This window comes from Patagioenas fasciata, chromosome 1 (assembly GCF_037038585.1).
Source record: "Patagioenas fasciata isolate bPatFas1 chromosome 1, bPatFas1.hap1, whole genome shotgun sequence".
Classification (NCBI taxonomy): Eukaryota; Metazoa; Chordata; class Aves; order Columbiformes; family Columbidae; genus Patagioenas; species Patagioenas fasciata.
This window is the reverse complement of record NC_092520.1, coordinates 30,048,514-30,065,773: the sequence shown is the minus strand read 5'-3', so window position 1 is coordinate 30,065,773 and position 17,260 is coordinate 30,048,514. Positions and strand designations below refer to the sequence as shown.

The 17,260-nt window shown below is 43.7% G+C and overlaps 1 protein-coding gene across 3 annotated transcripts in view; it reads left to right on the top strand.

Annotated features, from left to right (window-relative positions):
- Positions 1–17,260, top strand: part of WDFY2 (WD repeat and FYVE domain containing 2) — a 69,017-nt gene that overhangs the window by 41,413 nt on the left and 10,344 nt on the right. For 2 of the 3 annotated variants that reach the window (XM_065861914.2, XM_071805319.1), the window contains 4 exons: positions 302–375; positions 8,209–8,263; positions 14,958–15,108; positions 16,680–16,792. In XM_065861914.2, coding sequence (XP_065717986.1) covers positions 302–375; positions 8,209–8,263; positions 14,958–15,108; positions 16,680–16,792 — 393 coding nt within the window. The remainder of the gene's footprint in view (positions 1–301; positions 376–8,208; positions 8,264–14,957; positions 15,109–16,679; positions 16,793–17,260) is intronic. The other variant, XM_071805322.1, reaches the window with a different exon arrangement.

Below are 17,260 nucleotides of genomic sequence, written 5' to 3'. Positions count from 1 at the left end.
CCAGGTGCCTCTTATATCAAAATGCCACCACTGCTCTACTATGACGTGCGTGTTTTCAGATAACTAGCAAGAAAAAATGAAGGTGCTGGAGCAAGGAATAGCCATTGTTCCATGTCCTAATACGACAGGGTTGAATGAACTGCAAGAACACTTTTTTTTTTTCTTAAATGCTTGTCTATTGGAAGGGGCAAAATGCTGAACAGCATCATAAAGCATGTTGGCTAGTTTTAGGCTTTCCAGAACTTCAAGAAAATGAGTATCACAGTTTTGTTAACTTCATCAACATGTTCATTTTTTTCAGCTCCATGTTCATGCATGTCTTTTAACCCGGAAACCAGAAGGCTGTCCATAGGTCTAGACAATGGTACAATCTCAGTAAGTACATCCAAAGATTTCTAGTTGAAATGCTTCCCTTTTGAGAAGTATATGTGTGATGTTGTGGTGAGGATTTTTTTGCTAGTGTTTGGGAGAGAGACTTTTTCCTGCTAGTGGCACTGAAGCTGTAGCGTAGAAAATGGTAGATTATTTCAAATTTCATTCCAGCTGCCACAAAGAGATTGAGTGGGGTTTGCAATATTTATTAGGCAACTCAACAAACGTCTTAATTTGCATATCTCTTAAAAAATGACAATACAGAAAAACAGCTGCTGTTTTATTACATTTTAGTGCCTTGTTAATCATACAATACCAAAGTTTTTTGAAAGCAACAATTAAGAGGGGGGAAGTTATCTTCTGAGAGGCAGAAGGTGGATTTCTACTCCATAGCTAGCTGCTTTTCCAGATTTCAGGGTTCAGCTTTTGTTTTCCTCTCACTTCCTTCAGAGGAGCTGCTCTTAACTGGCAGTGCTGTCGATGAAAGATTTGGTTCCTTAACATCTAAGAGGGATCTGTATGTGTGCAAAGGAAGCTGTGTATCAAAACAACAGTCTGTCTTTTAGATCTGGGACAGAGGGTAGCATTTGACCTTATTGGTTGGCTTTTTCTTGCGGGAAGGTAAAGAGCTATATAATTTTGTGGGAGGGTCATGGGTCAGAGAGATATTTTTCACCAATGCCTCATCAATAGACTCCTCTTCCAGTTTAAGATCATTTTGCCATCATTTCATATTTTTATTGCTATTGTCTCTGCCTTATGAGCTTTATAACTGAATGAGTGTTTGCAGGTTGACATAAGGGTAGCTGTCAGCACTAAAGCCAAGGTGGTATCTGGGAAAGGATGTGTGACCCTTTTAGCTGTTCCCGGTGAACTGTACCAAAGATGTGAAGGTTTTGACCTATAAAGCTGTTAATGGCTAGTAGCAGAGATTTTTTGTGCCTGTAGGAGATTTCTGCTTTTGTGTCTAGGAGATGGAACAGCTGCTAGAGAATTCCTTGAACTTCTGAAATTCCCTCCTTCCCACTCTCTGAAATAGTTGTCATTTGCCAGTCCTACTAGACACTTTTGCTTTCACCAGGCCTTTGAGGAGCGTGAAGGTGACTGTAAATAAGGTATTTAAAACTCCACTTTGCAGATGACACCAAGACAGGTGGGAGTCCTGAGCTGCTGGAGGGTAGGAAGGCTCTACAGAGGGATCTGGACTGGCTGGATCAATGGGCTGAGGCCAATTGTATGAAGTTCAACAAAGCCAGGTGCCGGCTCATGCACTTGGGTCACAACAACCCCAGGCAGCGCTACAGGCTCGGGGAAGAGTGGCTGGAAAGCTGCTTGGTGGAAGAGGACCTGAAGGTGTTGATTGACAGCTGGCTGAACATGAACCATCAGCATGCCCAGGTGGCCAAGAAGGCCAAGAGCATCCTGGCTTGTATCAGGAATAGTGTGGCCAGCAGGACTGGATAGTGATTGTCCTCCTGTACTCAGCACTGGTGAGGCCCCACCTCGAATTCTGTGTTCAGTTTGGGTTCCTCAGTGCAAGAAAGACATCAAGGTGCCTGAGCATGTCCAAAGAAGAGCAACAAAGCTGCTGAGGAGCCTGGAGCACAATTCTGATGAGGAGCAGCTGAGGGAACTGGAGTTGTTTAGCCTGGAGAAAAGGAAGCTGAGGGGAGACCTGATCACTGTCTACACCTACCTGAAAGGAGGTTGTCGCATGGAGGGTGTTGGGCTCTTCTTCCAACTAGCAAGTGACAGGACGAGAGGAAATGGATGAGAGGTTTAGATGGGATAGTTTCTTTACAGAAAGAGTTGTCAGGCATTGGAACAGGCTGCTCAGGGAAGTGGTGGAGTCACCATCCCTGGAGGTGTTTAAAAGATGTGTAGATGTGGCGCTTAGGGACGTGGTTTCGTGGTGGACTTAGCAGTGCTAGGTTCACAGTTGGACTCAATGATCTTGAGGGTCTTTTCCAATCTAAATGCTTCTCTGATTCTGTATATTGCCATCTCTAAGGCAGATTCTATTTGTTGCTAAGATGGGCTTTTCTTTTCCTGGTCTTCTGGATACAAGTACATGTCAGGGGGAAGAACTTGTCTGTGTTGCTTGATTTAGTCCCAGTAGTTGCAGGCAGTTGTGTGGCAGAGGATTGTGTGAAAAATGTGCTCCGCAAACTTCCACAGACAATGAAACGTTTCCTTCTGTAGCAAACCTAAGGCTTGTAAGAGAATCCACAACTGTAGTGTGTTACAAGAAGTGGTGGAGATGGGAATGGGCGGCGAGCAAGGATAGCCCCATATTCAAGTCCCACCAATACCAGAGTGTTAGAGAAAATCCCCGGGTATTTGAAAGTGTGTTACCACTACACTCTAGAGGAAAAGATGAATTTTCCTTCTGGGCCACAGCTATGATGATCAGTTTAATGCAGGAGATTACAAGCAGGGCATGCTGACCTTAATGCCCTTACTTTTAACACTGTGGCCCTCAAAGGGAAAGTACAGGCAATGTACTTGAGCAGCTTGAAATATTTGGGAATTAGTCAGCAGTTCCATGTCAGCACTTCTGGTAAGGCCCAGCACTCTTTCGTACGCAGGGTACAGGACCAAAAAAATTGCTGAAAATCGTTTTGCATCTTCCCTTTGACTGTGTAGAAGGAAAGGACCCCTGGCAAGGGCTACAAGTTGATACAATACTCATGAGAGCGCCACATAATCTCAAACTAATCTTTTTGCAGTGCAAGGAAGTGTGGCTTTTACTTGCAGATATAAATGGGGATAAGAAAGTGGAACTGCCTTTTTTCTTTTATGTTACATTTTTGTAAATGTTATGGATTTTGGCTATAAGCCTGGAACTTCAGAAACGTGTTTGGTGCACTTTGAGAAGGATGGGCAGCAATGCTACTGTCAAAAAAGTTACAGCAAAGCCACCATGAAGTGAGCTTGTATGGCCACCTTTGTGGAACAGGGTGAAAATTTTTGCTTCTACAAAGATGAGGAGATTTTTTTCAGCCTTTTGTAACTTCTCAATGTGAAGGCTGCACAAACTTTTGTGCAGTACAGTAGGCCATTCCCTTGAGCAAAAAATTGTCTAGCATTGCAACCCTTTTTTTGTTTGAGAAGTTCCATTTATGTCTTAGAGGCTGCCTGAGGTCCCTTTTTGAAACCAAAGGATTTTATCATAGTCTTAAATTCCTTGCTCTGAAATGGAAAAAAAAAATGCTTTAATGGGTTCAAGTCTCTCAAGGTACCACAAGAATGAAGAGAAGAAAGGTCTGTTACTTGCAACAGATAGGAGACTTCCACAGCCAAGATGAGACTCCTCACCTTATTTCATCCATTTGAAAGTTGCTTCCTAGATAAAGTTCATCATTAGGTTACGTAGCCAGTACAGAAGAACTGAATTGCCTTTGGAGATACCCAGGTTACGTATCCTAGAAACTGCCTTAGAATGGCGCAAATCTCTCTCCTCATTTCTGAGGAGATTTAAATGAGAGATTTAGTTTTTAGGTAGCTCTACTTGAATTAAATTGATCTTTTTTTGCTGACCATGCTTTTGTCTAGATGGAGCTGTTACACACTTGGAGCAGGGCCACAAGGACAACAGGGCACCAGAATAACCCCTTCAGAATTCTTCCTCAGGGATGGTAGTTATTAAGATAGATTCATCTTCCACATCATTTGATCTGCAGGTGTCTACAGGTTTGGCCACAAACAGCGCTTTGAATACCTGAGACTGAGTCAGGCTCTACCCACTGCCATGCACCCTTCCCCTCTGCCACTGTGGGAAGTTTACCGTTTTTTCCTTCAAGAAAACTACATGATAGTTTGTCCTCTCCCGGTTTTTGAACTTTTTTTATAAAGTAGAAGTGAAAATAAAAAATACTATACTCATTTTGTAGAGCTTTCTTTGCAACTGACATAGATGTAGGGTCTCGCAGTAGATTTAAAAGTCTTCCTTCTCTTCCATTTCTGAAGTGGGTTTATTGTTCCCTGGGAGACATGGTGCTAGTGCTGTCGGCCACTTGTGTTAACAGGGCAAAATCAAACCTTTAAGGAGATCCTCAATGTGGCATGATCTGTCAGACTACAAACTGTAAATTCCCTGGGGTGGGAACTGTGTTGTGAATGGGTAACACATAACTAACATATAAAGATTATTGACTCTCAGAAATGGATTGAGTTGCCTAAGCAGAGGTCTCTAGTGCTGTTTGGGGATACTTCAGTTGGCATCCACCCGTTCTCTGGAGAGGTGTGGATCTTCCTTAGGCCCTGGGCCCTGTCAGTCAGCCCCGTGGCCAAGGACTCTGAAATAGCACACGGCTGGGTTCTGTTTGCCTTAGCAAGAGTCACTTGAAAAAAGATACTGATAGTATTTCCAGGGTGAGGATTTACAGAGGTCTTAGGCTCAAGAGAAGTTTGTGGTGGGTGTATACATTTCAGTGTGAGGGAGCTGTGTTCCATGAAGGTATAGTTGAGAGTCTTTGTACAACAGTGGCACTTGATGGGACAGTCTTTTCAGATGCTCAAGACTTCTTTCTGCTTTGTGAAGGCTTTCATGGTACTAAGTCACCATTGTAATAATAAGAGTACCTGAAATAACCGAGACTGATCACTAACATTTTCAGTGTGGCAAAAAAGGTAGTAAGGTAGCTCGGAAAAAAACTTTGAAGAGGAAAGAGCAATCTTAAAAAAAAAAAAAATTAAATTTTTAAAAAAGAAAAAAAGAAAAAAAAAAAGCTTTTCCATCCCTGCAAAGAAGGGTTTTGGTCTTGTTATCCTGAGCAGTCTGATATACTCCAGCCCCTCCTGTGCAAAAGGGCTCTCACAGGACTCGGAGATCTTTCTCTGTTCTGTTAACAAGCACTGGCTGAGCTGTGTGAGTGACCCCAGACTTTCCAGCTCATTAAGAAGAGCCAAAAAGCTGCCTAATGAGAAGTGAGCGTCAGCAGCTCTGAGACGCACAAAACATCTACGTATGAAAGGAAAAAAAAATGAAACATGTTTCTGCTGGTACAACATTAAAGAGATGTAGTCGGTGTTTTTGTAGTGCAGATGACACAATGTATGTGCAATAGGGCATGAATTTCTTGAGCAAGGTGCCCTCTGCTAAAATACCTGTCTGTTGATGCAACTAATACATTTGGCCTTGAGAGGGAAAGGGGAGTGAGTGCAATGGAAGAACATGTGACAGTGTAAAAGGGAGCAGGGAGCAAAAGACCTGGAGAAAGATTGGAAAATGCAAAATGAGAAAACACATTGGCAATTATCAAATACATTCAAAGGAGAAAATTAGAAGCAAGAAGTCTTCAGGGGTGGAAAAAAAAAAAAAAAAAGAAGAAAAAATTATATCCAGTATTCAGGTTAATTGAATTGTGTTTATTTTGTACTGTGTTTGTTTATTTCTTTGGATTGAGTGGTATATTAGTAGTACCTAGCTGTGGTTTGTATTAAAGCATACAGAGCTAATCAAAACTTGGGTAAACCTTACAAATTGCAGTTGTGTTTGATTCACTGTACTATAATGGAGAGACTCAAACCTTTTCAGTCTTCCACTGAAACTTTGGCACTCTTCAGGTCATGGAACAGAATGGCCATATCAAATTTATTACGGGAAAAATGCAAAGAAAAATGAGAATGCAAACCACACTCTTCATCATGCCTGAAGTCAGCAGCACCTGTGTTGCAACCACAATGAAAGTTGAGGTCAGCTCCAGGACAACCAAATTGGTAGGAAAGACAGACATATTCTCCCGCCGTGTGTTGCAGCGATTGAAGCTGTTTCCCTTTAGGTAACAACAGCAGAAAATTACCATTCATAGCAAAGGGTCTTGCTTCAGGTGGGCTTTGTACACAGCATTTCGTGTGGTGGCTTAGCATTCTTCAGGCAGTGGTTAATGAAAACCACTTCCCCTGTAAGTAGCTAGGGCGGTATGGCAGGTTTTTAACTTTCTGTGGTTTGTAGAGTTAAGGTGACCCTGGTATAGAAATCCAGCTGACTTAATTGATTTGTTATTGCCATTTAAATAACACTCCCCACTGTAGTCCTCTGCTGCCAGGGGAAAACTAATGGAAGGTGGAGCAGATTAAGGAAAGGAAGATGAAGAAGAGACATTCAAGAGAACATATCTATAACTAACTCGTGAGCAAAAACCTAGAAATAGCAAAATATACAGATAGCTGCTTGTTGCAGTTGTTTTGCAGGAAGCTGGGATCTGTAGATGTTCATAGATGAGTATTGTAGCCTGTCCTCCTTGGTGCCAAGCAGTAGAAAAAATGTGGTAGGGTAATCCCAGTGCTGTAAAGCCATCCAGATCAGCTGTGGTGAACCCACAGAAAATGCAGTGACTTGACTTTAAGTTTAGATTTGGAAACTATGGGTAAATACCAGGTTTTCAGTGGTTAGAATGTCTTCTCAGTGTCCTTTGTGCTAAATGTTTAGTTTCTCTCACCTATAGTCTGTAGGCTCCTGAAACCAGTCCTCTCCACCTCCATGTTGCACAGGGCTTTTGACAGTGCCTGCACATTAATACTTCCCAACTCTGTGCTTTAAAATTAAGCTTATCTTGTGTTTATAATGCTTCTCTCATTCTCACCCTGTTTCCAGATTAAATGAGTTAGGTTTTACTTCTTCTGTCCCCGAGGCAGAGGAGCTCAGGGAGTTTCTGTGTAGTTTGCTATAAATTATTAATATGATGTGCTTTTACACTCCTGGTTTCTTCTTTGTGTACTCTGAGTACATGATGCATGTATGTAGATACCCCACAGCAGTTTGGAAGCTAATTCATGCGATGGGGCTGCAGAGCCTACCCTTTGCCTGGGTGTTTCCTCCACAGACGTTTTGGTGTGGCCACTCCATTTCCTCTGCCTTGAGCAACCTCTCCTCTTCAAACCAGCAGGGACATCCAGGTGCTCAGTCAGTTTAACCACATGTGGTTTTTCCTGGAGCTGAGGCTGCCGTGCAGACCCTCAGCTGCTGTTTTCATCGTTTTCTTGTGCCAAAGCCGTATAGGTGGTTAAACAGCAGGCCCAAGGCAGCAGGACTGCAGAGCAGGCAGTCCCCATGGCTGTGCCCTTCCCTGGCTGCAGGAGCCAGCCTGGCTGGGTCACACCACGCTTCTCTCCCCAGGCAGCCACAGCCACCCTCCCTCACACACACAGCTGCTTGTTGGCCACAACCAAGCAGTAGCAAAGCAAGAAGGTCTGCTTCTGAGATGCCAGATTAAATATTAACCAATGGTGGGATAAAATCAAGGGGGGAAAGTCTGGGTTTCTGTTTGTCTGAAGCGCCAAGAGACTTTTGACCAGAAACCTGAAATGTGTTCCCATCGATTATTGGTTCCTAGTTTGGACTAAGCAACTTCAAAGGGGTTCTTGCATAATTATGTTGAGTTTTCTAAGTGTTCAGATGGGGATGTAGTGTGTGTGCACACATGGATACATGTGTGTACACACATGGACACATGTAGCTGTGATCACATGCAGGTTTCTGCCCAGGCAGCCCTGAGCAATAGGTGTTTGCTATGTGCCAGATCTCAACTCTCTCATTTTGTGCCTCATAGCCAGCCATTTCTGTCAGCTCTTTTGACTTCTTTTGTGATAGCTCCTCTTTTATCTCCACCATTCTGTTCAAAAGCACTCATGATGTTGTTTCTTAGGCAGCTTTAAAAAGTAAAATAATTCCGTTTTTTAGGTGGAGGTACTAAAAATTAGCAAAAGTGTAGACAGGGTGGTGGTTGCAAAGGAGGGAGAGCTCACCTTGGTAACAAATTCAAATGAAAACACTCTCAACCACTTTACATCTCTAAGCACTGTTTCTTTTGTTTTTTCTTTCCCCTCCATCAGGAATTCATTTTATCAGAAGATTACAACAAAATGACACTAGTGAAAAGTTACCAGGGTAAGAACCATGATCTGTCTTAATTGGTTTGTATTGCCATTAGTTTTTGTTAATGTTCTCTTCAGAGTGTGAATGGAGAGAAGTCTCCTTTACAGTGATTGATTTTTTTTTTTTTTTTTGAACTAATGTAAATGCTGTTTTTATCAATAGATCAATAATGTATTTTGTTCTGAAATTACAAAACTTCTAAAGAGCTGTTTAATTTTCTGTTTTTCCTTATAAATGCTATTTTGGAATATCATTCAAGACAGCAAACTGTCAAAAATCCAGACCATGTTTGGGGAAGAGACGTATTAATTTTTCATCTTTATTAATCCACTGTATTTAATGAAACAACTTAGAAAACTAACCCATCTCTTAGGGATGAGGCATTTAAGATTGTAGCTTTTGGAGTTAGTCTGGTTATATTTCAATAACTGTCAGCTTCAGTAATCTCAAGATTATCAGTGAATATCTCATAGTAGAAGGTCAAGAAATGCTAATCCATAACTTTTCTAATTATATATTCTGTTATTCACAAATGTGATGTTTTAAGAAACCTCGCTATTTATCCATGTCAGACCTCTAAAGGACACTGCGCTTGGGATGGGTGTTCTTATAAAAGTCACAAATACATGCAGCAATTTATTCTTATATCTCTTGCTCTTAGACTAAGAGGTGGTATGATATTCTGTGGTATAATATCATATTATATACTAAACATGTTTCTTTATAGAAGCCTCTGACATATTGGCTTGAGATTTCTCACATACATTTTAAAATATGTATTTACTAATCTATTTTGAGTTTTGTACCTTGAAAGGTTGAGAGGATAATTTAAATCTCTAAATGGAGGCTCTGGGGATCACTTTGTAACATTTAGATTTTAAGCTATGAAAAGAATTGTGATTTTTTTTGCAGGGCACAACTAACATGCGTCGGCTTTTGAGCATTTTACTTCAGCTCTTTCATGAATGCCTGGTGCATTGTAAAATTAAACTAGAATTTTTTCTTAGCTTGTGAAAACTGAAGAAAAATATCCAATGATGATAAAGTACATATGTGAATCTTAAAGAAGATTGCTGTGGTCTGATGGTAGTAGTCTTTAGTATCGCAAGTTGTGATTGCTCCATGATCACTGAAGTCTCAGACACCCAGGTTTCATATTTAAGGGCTGTTGCACTGAAGAGTCCTACTGACTGTTCTGTAGCCCCCTTTATCAGCTTATCTATTTGCATGCTTGGATTCAATCATGCAGGCCAATCACAGCCCAGGAAGGGTGAGCTGAAGTCTTTTCTTCTGCATATGCTGAAAAACACACACACGAGGCCACTTTTTTTTTTTTGAGCCCTTTAGGGAAAAGGCTGAGAGGGGTGGCAGAATAGCCAGTTGGCTGTGGCAGGCCGCCCAAAGCCTGGGGGGCACCACCCATAAAATTTAAAAAGAAGGAAGGAAAATTAAGTCTGTTCTTATGGCCTTTGGCTGCAGCGTGCTAGATGTGCTGCTGCTGGATAGCATTGGAGGTCGTCTCTGGATAGAATGCAGTGAAGCTGATGTTCTGCTTTCTACACATTGTTGGCCATGTGGACAAAAGTTTGCTTATGGAAAAATATGCCCTCAGTACTATTAGAGATGCTTTTTTTTCTTTTATTTTTCTCACCCCACTGCTGGCTTAGGAAAGACAGACCTGCTGTTAGTGCTGCAAATGGAAATGATGCCCAGAGAGAGGGAAAGACAGGTCCGAATTCCTTGCTACAGGAGGAACAAGACTCTGTGAAGGGCCATTTGGATTTGGTAGGAATCTTTCCTTGGAACAGTGCCCAACAGCTGCCATAACGCAGCCAAGCAGGACATGGGGTCAGAGGGGAGCTTCTGCACAAAGACATGCTCTGCCCAGCTTACCAGGAACGCTGGCAACCCAGGCTGAGCTACACCCCTCTGGGCTGCTCCTCTGTCCAGACCAGCAATGGCATGGCACTCAGTAGGTTACAGCAACCCAGTGACAGTCTCAGCTTGCCTCAGCACCACTGGAAAGTGTCACTCAAAGGGTGACAATTGCAGTGGGCAGGTTTCTGATGGTGCAAGGGAGGAGAACAAAGCAGAGATTCCTCACTGTTTGCAGTGCACCAATGACCTGAGTCTGCCCACTGCTCCACAGCACAGTTCTTCCTGCCACCCCCATCCATAGAGGCATCCCTGACTCTCCACTTCTCTCCCCATGTGTTAGTAGGGGAGCACAGAACCCGCTCCTACACTTCCCTGGGCTTGGCTGCATCTGTGTGGGAAGTCTGGGGTGCTGGGCAAGCATGGTGAAAGTGAGATGCTCTGGGCGCTGCTGTCAGTCACAGGCTCCTACAGCTTCATTGGAACATGCACCAGGAGGTACTCCTGTGCTCCTCATAGTTGTCTTCATCCAGGACACTGGATCACATCTTCCTGGGGTTGTCACTGGGACCAGAGTCCAACAGCACTGCTGGGACACAGCAAGGTGGGAAAAGCCCTGTGTTCACCATGCTCCCTGGGAAAATATGCAAGGAAGGACCGCTTAGTCCTTTGAGTAGGCATGTGGTGCTCCAACAGAGATGAACCTTCCTCACCTGGTCCAGGATGTCTCCCTTCCACAATCCTGTCCCTGTAGAAGAGCTTCCTCGTGTGGCTGTGCCAAGGTATAGGGGTTGGCATAAGCATCTTGGCAAAGCCTTCAATGAAGGAAAAACTTTATTAAAAAGGACCATGGGGTTTTGTTGAGTATGGTGGCCTTCTAGTGGTTCGCTTGTTAAAAGCCTTGCTTGTGAAAGTGTTGGGTGTTTGGGTTTGTTTCAAGTTTTCAAGTAAGGCCTTTATGTTCTTTAAAGATATTTTAGGGGGAGCAAATAATCTTATTTAGTCTACCAAGGAGCTTTAGCTCAGCCATGCTGCCTGGTTTTGCCTGTGCTGGCTTTGTTTGTAAATGTTCAGCAGTGCTCTTCAAGTAGCACCTTGCCCAGTGATTGGCAGGCTATTGATCGTGTCCCACAGGAAGGTGAAGGTGCTGTAGTGATTACAGGACAGTAATTGCATTTTGAAAGGCCATGAATATGCCTGCCAAGTGATCTGTCAGTGACAGAGGATGACAGCATGAGCATAGGCTGCGCTTTGGTCTTGGCAGGGATCTGTGGCCAGGTCTGGTGCCATATGGTGACTGAGCACTGACAGTGGAGGTGGCATGCCACGCTCCGCGGAGGTTTTGCTGTGATGCTGTGTCTGGGGTTGTGAAAACTTCCCTTTTGAGAAAGGGATCAAAACTCAGAGATTGGGGATGTGACACACTGGTCAGGACTCCAAGGTGGGTCATTTCCCTCCTACAGGCACTAACTCCTTCCCTTGCATGAGGAAGGGTGGTGCAGGCATTTGAGTGGTTCCATTTGGGATGCTCTGGGTGCATTGACAAAACCCTTCCCTCCCCTCAGCAGCCTCAGTTCCAGCCCCCTCCAGCCCCTCACAGGCTGGTTCTGCTGCGTGGCTGTTGAGGCTTCCCGCTCTGCGCAGCCTTCTCCACCCTGCTCCTTGCAGCTGCACCTTCTTACCAGAGGACTCTTCTGTCTGGATGATATGGCAGTTCCTGGTGCAATACGTGCACTGGTTCTGCTGAGCAGGATTTGTAGTCTTGCTTCTGTAGCCTACCAGTTTCAGGGCTGTCCCCCACCCTCCTTTCTTTCAGGCCAGCTCATGCCGTGCCCTTACTTCTGCTTTCCTCTTTGCACAGCCTCTTATGCTTTTATTGTGCATGCTAAGCTTTGCTTTCTTACCACTAACTTCTACCTCTCTTTTGGTGTTTGCTGCTGCTTTTCCCTGTTGTAACTCTCCATTTCACCCAGCACTTCTTGCCCTGCACTGTGTGTGGCCACGCACTGCCTGTGCTTCTCAGACCTTTACCTTCACACACAGCACAGACCCTCCTTTCCCCTGCATTCTGGCTGCTTCTGTCTCAGTGTGCTGGCTGCAGCTGCTTTTCTCTAGGCAGAGCCCTCCCATCCTCCCTCCAACCTGCTCTCTGCGTGGTGCTCACTGCTGTTATCTCATAGCAGCAGTGCAGCCCTTCTGCTCCCTCCCACCCTCCTGATGCAGGCAGACTTCCCTTCTCCTGTCTGCTGCTTCTCTGTCTTCTGTACAGCACAATCTTCCCTCGCACACAGGCTCTCTTCTCATGCTGGGTTACACAGATCTCCTCTTGCCTGGTGCTTGCTGTGGCTTTTTCTGTACAGTGACCACATTTACCCTTCATCCCTGCTTCTCCATCCTGCTGTTGTTGCAGTGAGCAGCTTGGAAAGTGCTTGCTCCACTTTTGTTCTGCACACAAATGGTGATCAAACCACCTGAGGCTGAAGGACCAGGTTTTTGTTTTCTGCTTCACAACCCTGAACCTGTGTTAATCCTGGGGCCCAGACTTCTTCCTTGCTCTACTATCAACTTCCAACCTTCCGACATTTTGCTTCTTTAAGACTTACGTGGGTAAAATTGCCTCTAAATGACAAATGACCATTTCTATTTGCATTTGTCCTTTCTTTCCTCCTTTACCTAGATAGTGTACACCGTGCTCTTTGACTTAGTTCAGGTATTTTTGCCATCAGCATGTGTGTGGTGGTACCAGATAATAAGTGCAGCATGTGCGGGTGGGCAAGAGAATGATGAATTGAAAGCCTTTCTTGAGCAGGAAGGATAAGCAAAGCTACCATACGCTCCCCCTTCTACCTCTTGGCACGTACACATTTCTTTAATGTCTACTCCTTACTTGCCAGAGAGCTGCTTCACCATCCGTGGGCAGTACTTCTGGCAAAAGGTACAAGCCCTGACTTTTAGAAGAAGTTTTAGGAGGAGATTTAGGAGATTTGGGTCATACCTGGTCTGGTTGAAGATGTCCCTGCTCCTTGCAAGGACAGTTGTACTAGATCACTTTTAAAGGTCACCTCCAACCCAGACTATTCTATGCCAGCTATCCCCATGGCCAGTTCAGACCATGCGAAGCTGACATGAGCAGTAGCAGTTACCATGTGCTGAGAAAACATTCCTGGGCAGCCTTGAACACCCTGATCTCAGCCAGCTTTGCATGTCCTGTGGAAGTACATTGGTCTGTCTTCAGCACTGCTGGTGTACACAAGCCCCTGGGACATGTATAGGAGCTTATGAGGTGCTTGCAGCAGGATGCATCCCCCATCGTGGCCCTTCCTGCAGTGCACCACTCCACCAGCTGGTGCAGGTGCTTCCAGGGAGACCAGCAGTTAGGTAAAGACAAGCTTTAGTCACCCATGGGGCCACTGGATTTCCTCCCAGAGGAGAAATCTGCAGGATGAAGAGAGGATCTGTTTAAAAGAGCTCAAGTGACTCCTGGGTGGTCCCCATCCCTCTGTCCTTATTACAGACCTGGAGTTTAAAAGTGTATGGAAACAAGAGCCGAAGTCCAAGCTCTTCTATGGGCAAGGGTGAAAGCATCTGGGCACAGTTCAAGTCTGATGCTGTAAACTAGTCCAGCTGCCAGTCACAGTTATGGAAATTTGCGTCAATGCATCTTTTGACTATTCTCCTTGGGGAATCTGTGTGCAAAAGGCAGCATGGATCAGGGGCAGATGTTGGCCTGTGCAAGTCTCCTGTTCTTTGCTACAGCTGCTTTCTCCTCATAGGGTTTGAACACAGCTCTCATCTGTGAGGTATATTTGTATAGGGCAGGCAGCAATCTTCCCATACTGTTCTGAAGGAATTTATCTGCATTTCAAACAGAGGTTTCAGGGTGGTTTTTAAGCTTCCAAAGATGTTTAATTTTTCCAATGTGTCAGCTTTTACACAAACAAATACAAGCAGCCTGCTTTGTATGACACGTGTTGCCTGGTCTCTCTAAACAGTAATAAACCAGTAGGGCTGTGGATTGAAAAGTATGGCATTTGCCACGGAGTTACAGCTGGGAATAATTCTGCATGTCTTTCCAGCCACTTGTTTTATTAAAAAGTCATCTCAATCAGCACTTCATGACCAAGCCCACTGGTCATTCATACAAAACAAAATGCCTGTACAAGCCTGGTTTCTCTTGCTTTAATGAAAAGCTCTTGATGGCTATATTTAGGTAGCAGTAGAAATTTATTCCTTCAGCTGTTTTATTCATCTTGCCTAGCTGTGATCTTTTTAATTTTTATCTATTTTATTTTTGCTAATTTTCTTTTTAGCTGGTTTACATGCAATGCTAAAACTTCCCTTTGGTGCAGGGTTGTGCCTGTTCTGGGCATCATTCTGCTGGGGTACCACAATCCACCACCCAGATCCACCAGACCTCATGGCAGGAGGAGCAGCAGCGTAGGCATCTGCACTGCTGTCATAAAACCAATTCAAACGATGTTTAAGTAGAGCCCCGAGTGTTTTGCACAATGGCAGCTTTGTTAGTGATGATACAATGATGGAAGGAAGACTTGTGCTACTGCAGAAGTTAAATGGCTGCAATAGGCATGGAAGGAATTAAGTCTTTGTTCTGCTCTTTCTCATGCAAGCGCTGAACATATAGAGCAGGGACTTTACAACTTGCATGGTAGCTTGTGTCAATGGGATTATTAAATACCAGCTTCTTCTATAGGGAGGGGGAAACGGGTGAGCAGGGAGCGGAGGAGCTGCGTGCAGTTGGTATTTGCAGTGGTCTTCTGCGTCCATGTTCTTCTCCACAACGTGATTGTATGTCTCTCTGCTTAATTTTCAGCTCATCAAAGCAGGGTCATGATGGTTCTTTTTGTCCTGGAGATGGAGTGGCTGCTGAGCACCGGGCAAGACAAGCACTTCACGTGGCACTGTTCGGAGAGCGGCCAGCGGCTGGGGGGTTACCGCACCAGCGCCGGGGCCTGCGGCCTGCAGTATCCTCTGCTGAGCTCTGGGTTTTGCTTCTGCTCTTTGGCACTTAATGAGCCTTTTTGGTGTATTTTTCTATTTGTCTTCCAGATTTTGTTTCCTTTATAGATACAGTGCTTTGTGAGAGAAACAGTGATTTAAAGCCAATTTTAAAAACTGTCTGTTCTCCTTGCTTTATCTCCTTAACGCATGGTGGCATATATAGGTCTAACCATTTTTGAGCAAAACAAAGGGCAATCTGCAGCCTATTGTTGTCTGCTTTTGTAATAAATATGAACAGGGCCTTCATTTAAACATGCAGCACATGCTTTTTTCTAAGAATTAACGGTAGCAAAGTAGGTCAGTGATCAGGTCAGCGTGCCTTTGTGTATGCATGGTAAAAATTAAATTACTTTAATATAAAATAATGAGTGCTTGTCCTTCACTCTGGAACAACCCACTATATATTGGGAATTTGGGTTAACTAACAAGTAAATAGCTCCAGAAATGGCACTCAAGTGGCTTATTCACCTAGAGCTGCCCCAGCTGCCTGGCAATAAAAGAAATATTAATTCAGCTTTATTGCAAATGAAAAGGGAAGTGGAAAAGTATGAGCTCTTACGCTGAAACCAGGGGTTAGCATAAACAGACTTTTTAGTGCCCCGTAGCATATGTGGTATAGATGATGGGTGTTTTGCTGGTTCATGGGAAGTGACCCAGAATTACTGTCTGAACATGGACTTGCTTTATATTGTCTGGTCATTCAGCCAATTTAAAAAGCATTAAGACTAAACTTATATTTTAATTAAGTTATAAATAATTTTGAAAGTGTGATGCAGTAATTTGACCTGTATTTCCTAAACCTCTCTAGGGAATAGACCATTTTGAGTGATTCAAAATTTTGGAGGACACTTTAATTTGGGTCATCAGATCATACTGTTGGAGGGCAGGGGAATGGAGAATCACTGACAAATATTGCACAAATCTTGGCAGAACCAGGAACGTGGTTTTTTCCCCAATATTCTGTGTGCATAAAATCAGTGCTAAGCAGTTGTACCTTAAATATCCAGTATGGACTCTGAATGTGGAATTAAATTGGATGAAGAGGTCAGAATCTGTCCAGATAGGTGGTTCCAGTAGGTGGCTGAATGGGTCCAGATTTCGCTCTGTCATCGTATTTGTAAACTTAACCATAATGAAGAAACAGCAAACTGGTAATAGTTATTTTATACAATTTGGGAAGGGAAAGAGAGAGTGGATGCCATCTAAATCTAGCACCTAAGTTAGAGAGCCTGAGGAGATGACTTCTCTGTTCATGGTGAAGGGCTACTTCAAAGGTGTTTCATAACATAAACACAAATTGCATCCTTTGGAATAGTACCATTTTTTCTCACTTTTTGTTTTACTCAAGGAGACTGCATTTTTAACATGAAGAGGTATAAGCTTGGTGCCTAAAAGTACACTCTGAATACCTCCTTGAGACTGGAGCACTATGCACGAGGTTGTAGTACACTCATGCTAAAAGAATTAACAAGTCATGAAAGGAATGCAAAGCTTGTATATAAGCAATGTATTTTCCTCAGCATTTATCCATCAGATTTGACGTGGAAACCCGGCACGTGTTTGTTGGTGATCATTCTGGGCAAGTGACCATACTCAAACTAGAGCAAGAGTCCTGCAGCCTTGTGACGACATTTAAGGGACACACAGGTAAGGCCTCGGGGGTAAATCCAGTTGGGTTCATCATCTCTGCTCAGCATCATGGTGATTTGACTCTCCTGTGAAACGCTAGGATGGCTTGTGTCAGTGCATAGCATAGAAGGGAAGTAGGTCTCAAACTGTCACTAGAACTCAGGGAAGTTTATTCTTTATGGGTAAAACTGAGAGCGATCAGATTTCTGATCAGAAAACTTCTGTAGCAGAAAACACCACAACCAGTAGCTGCTAATTAAAGCAGAGTGAGAGCAGGATGAGTTTTGGTAATTCGGGGAAAAAGGTTGCTCCTTAAGGAAAGAGCCATGTTGATAGACACTTTTGCCCAAGTGGAATAGGCATATCTCAGAGGTGCTAATTCCTTGTTTCACTGCTGGGACTTGTGCCACATCATGCTTTAAAAACAGTAATCCTGGAATGTGATCCTGCCATTTAACAGAAGAAATGGTGGTCATTTCTAGGCTC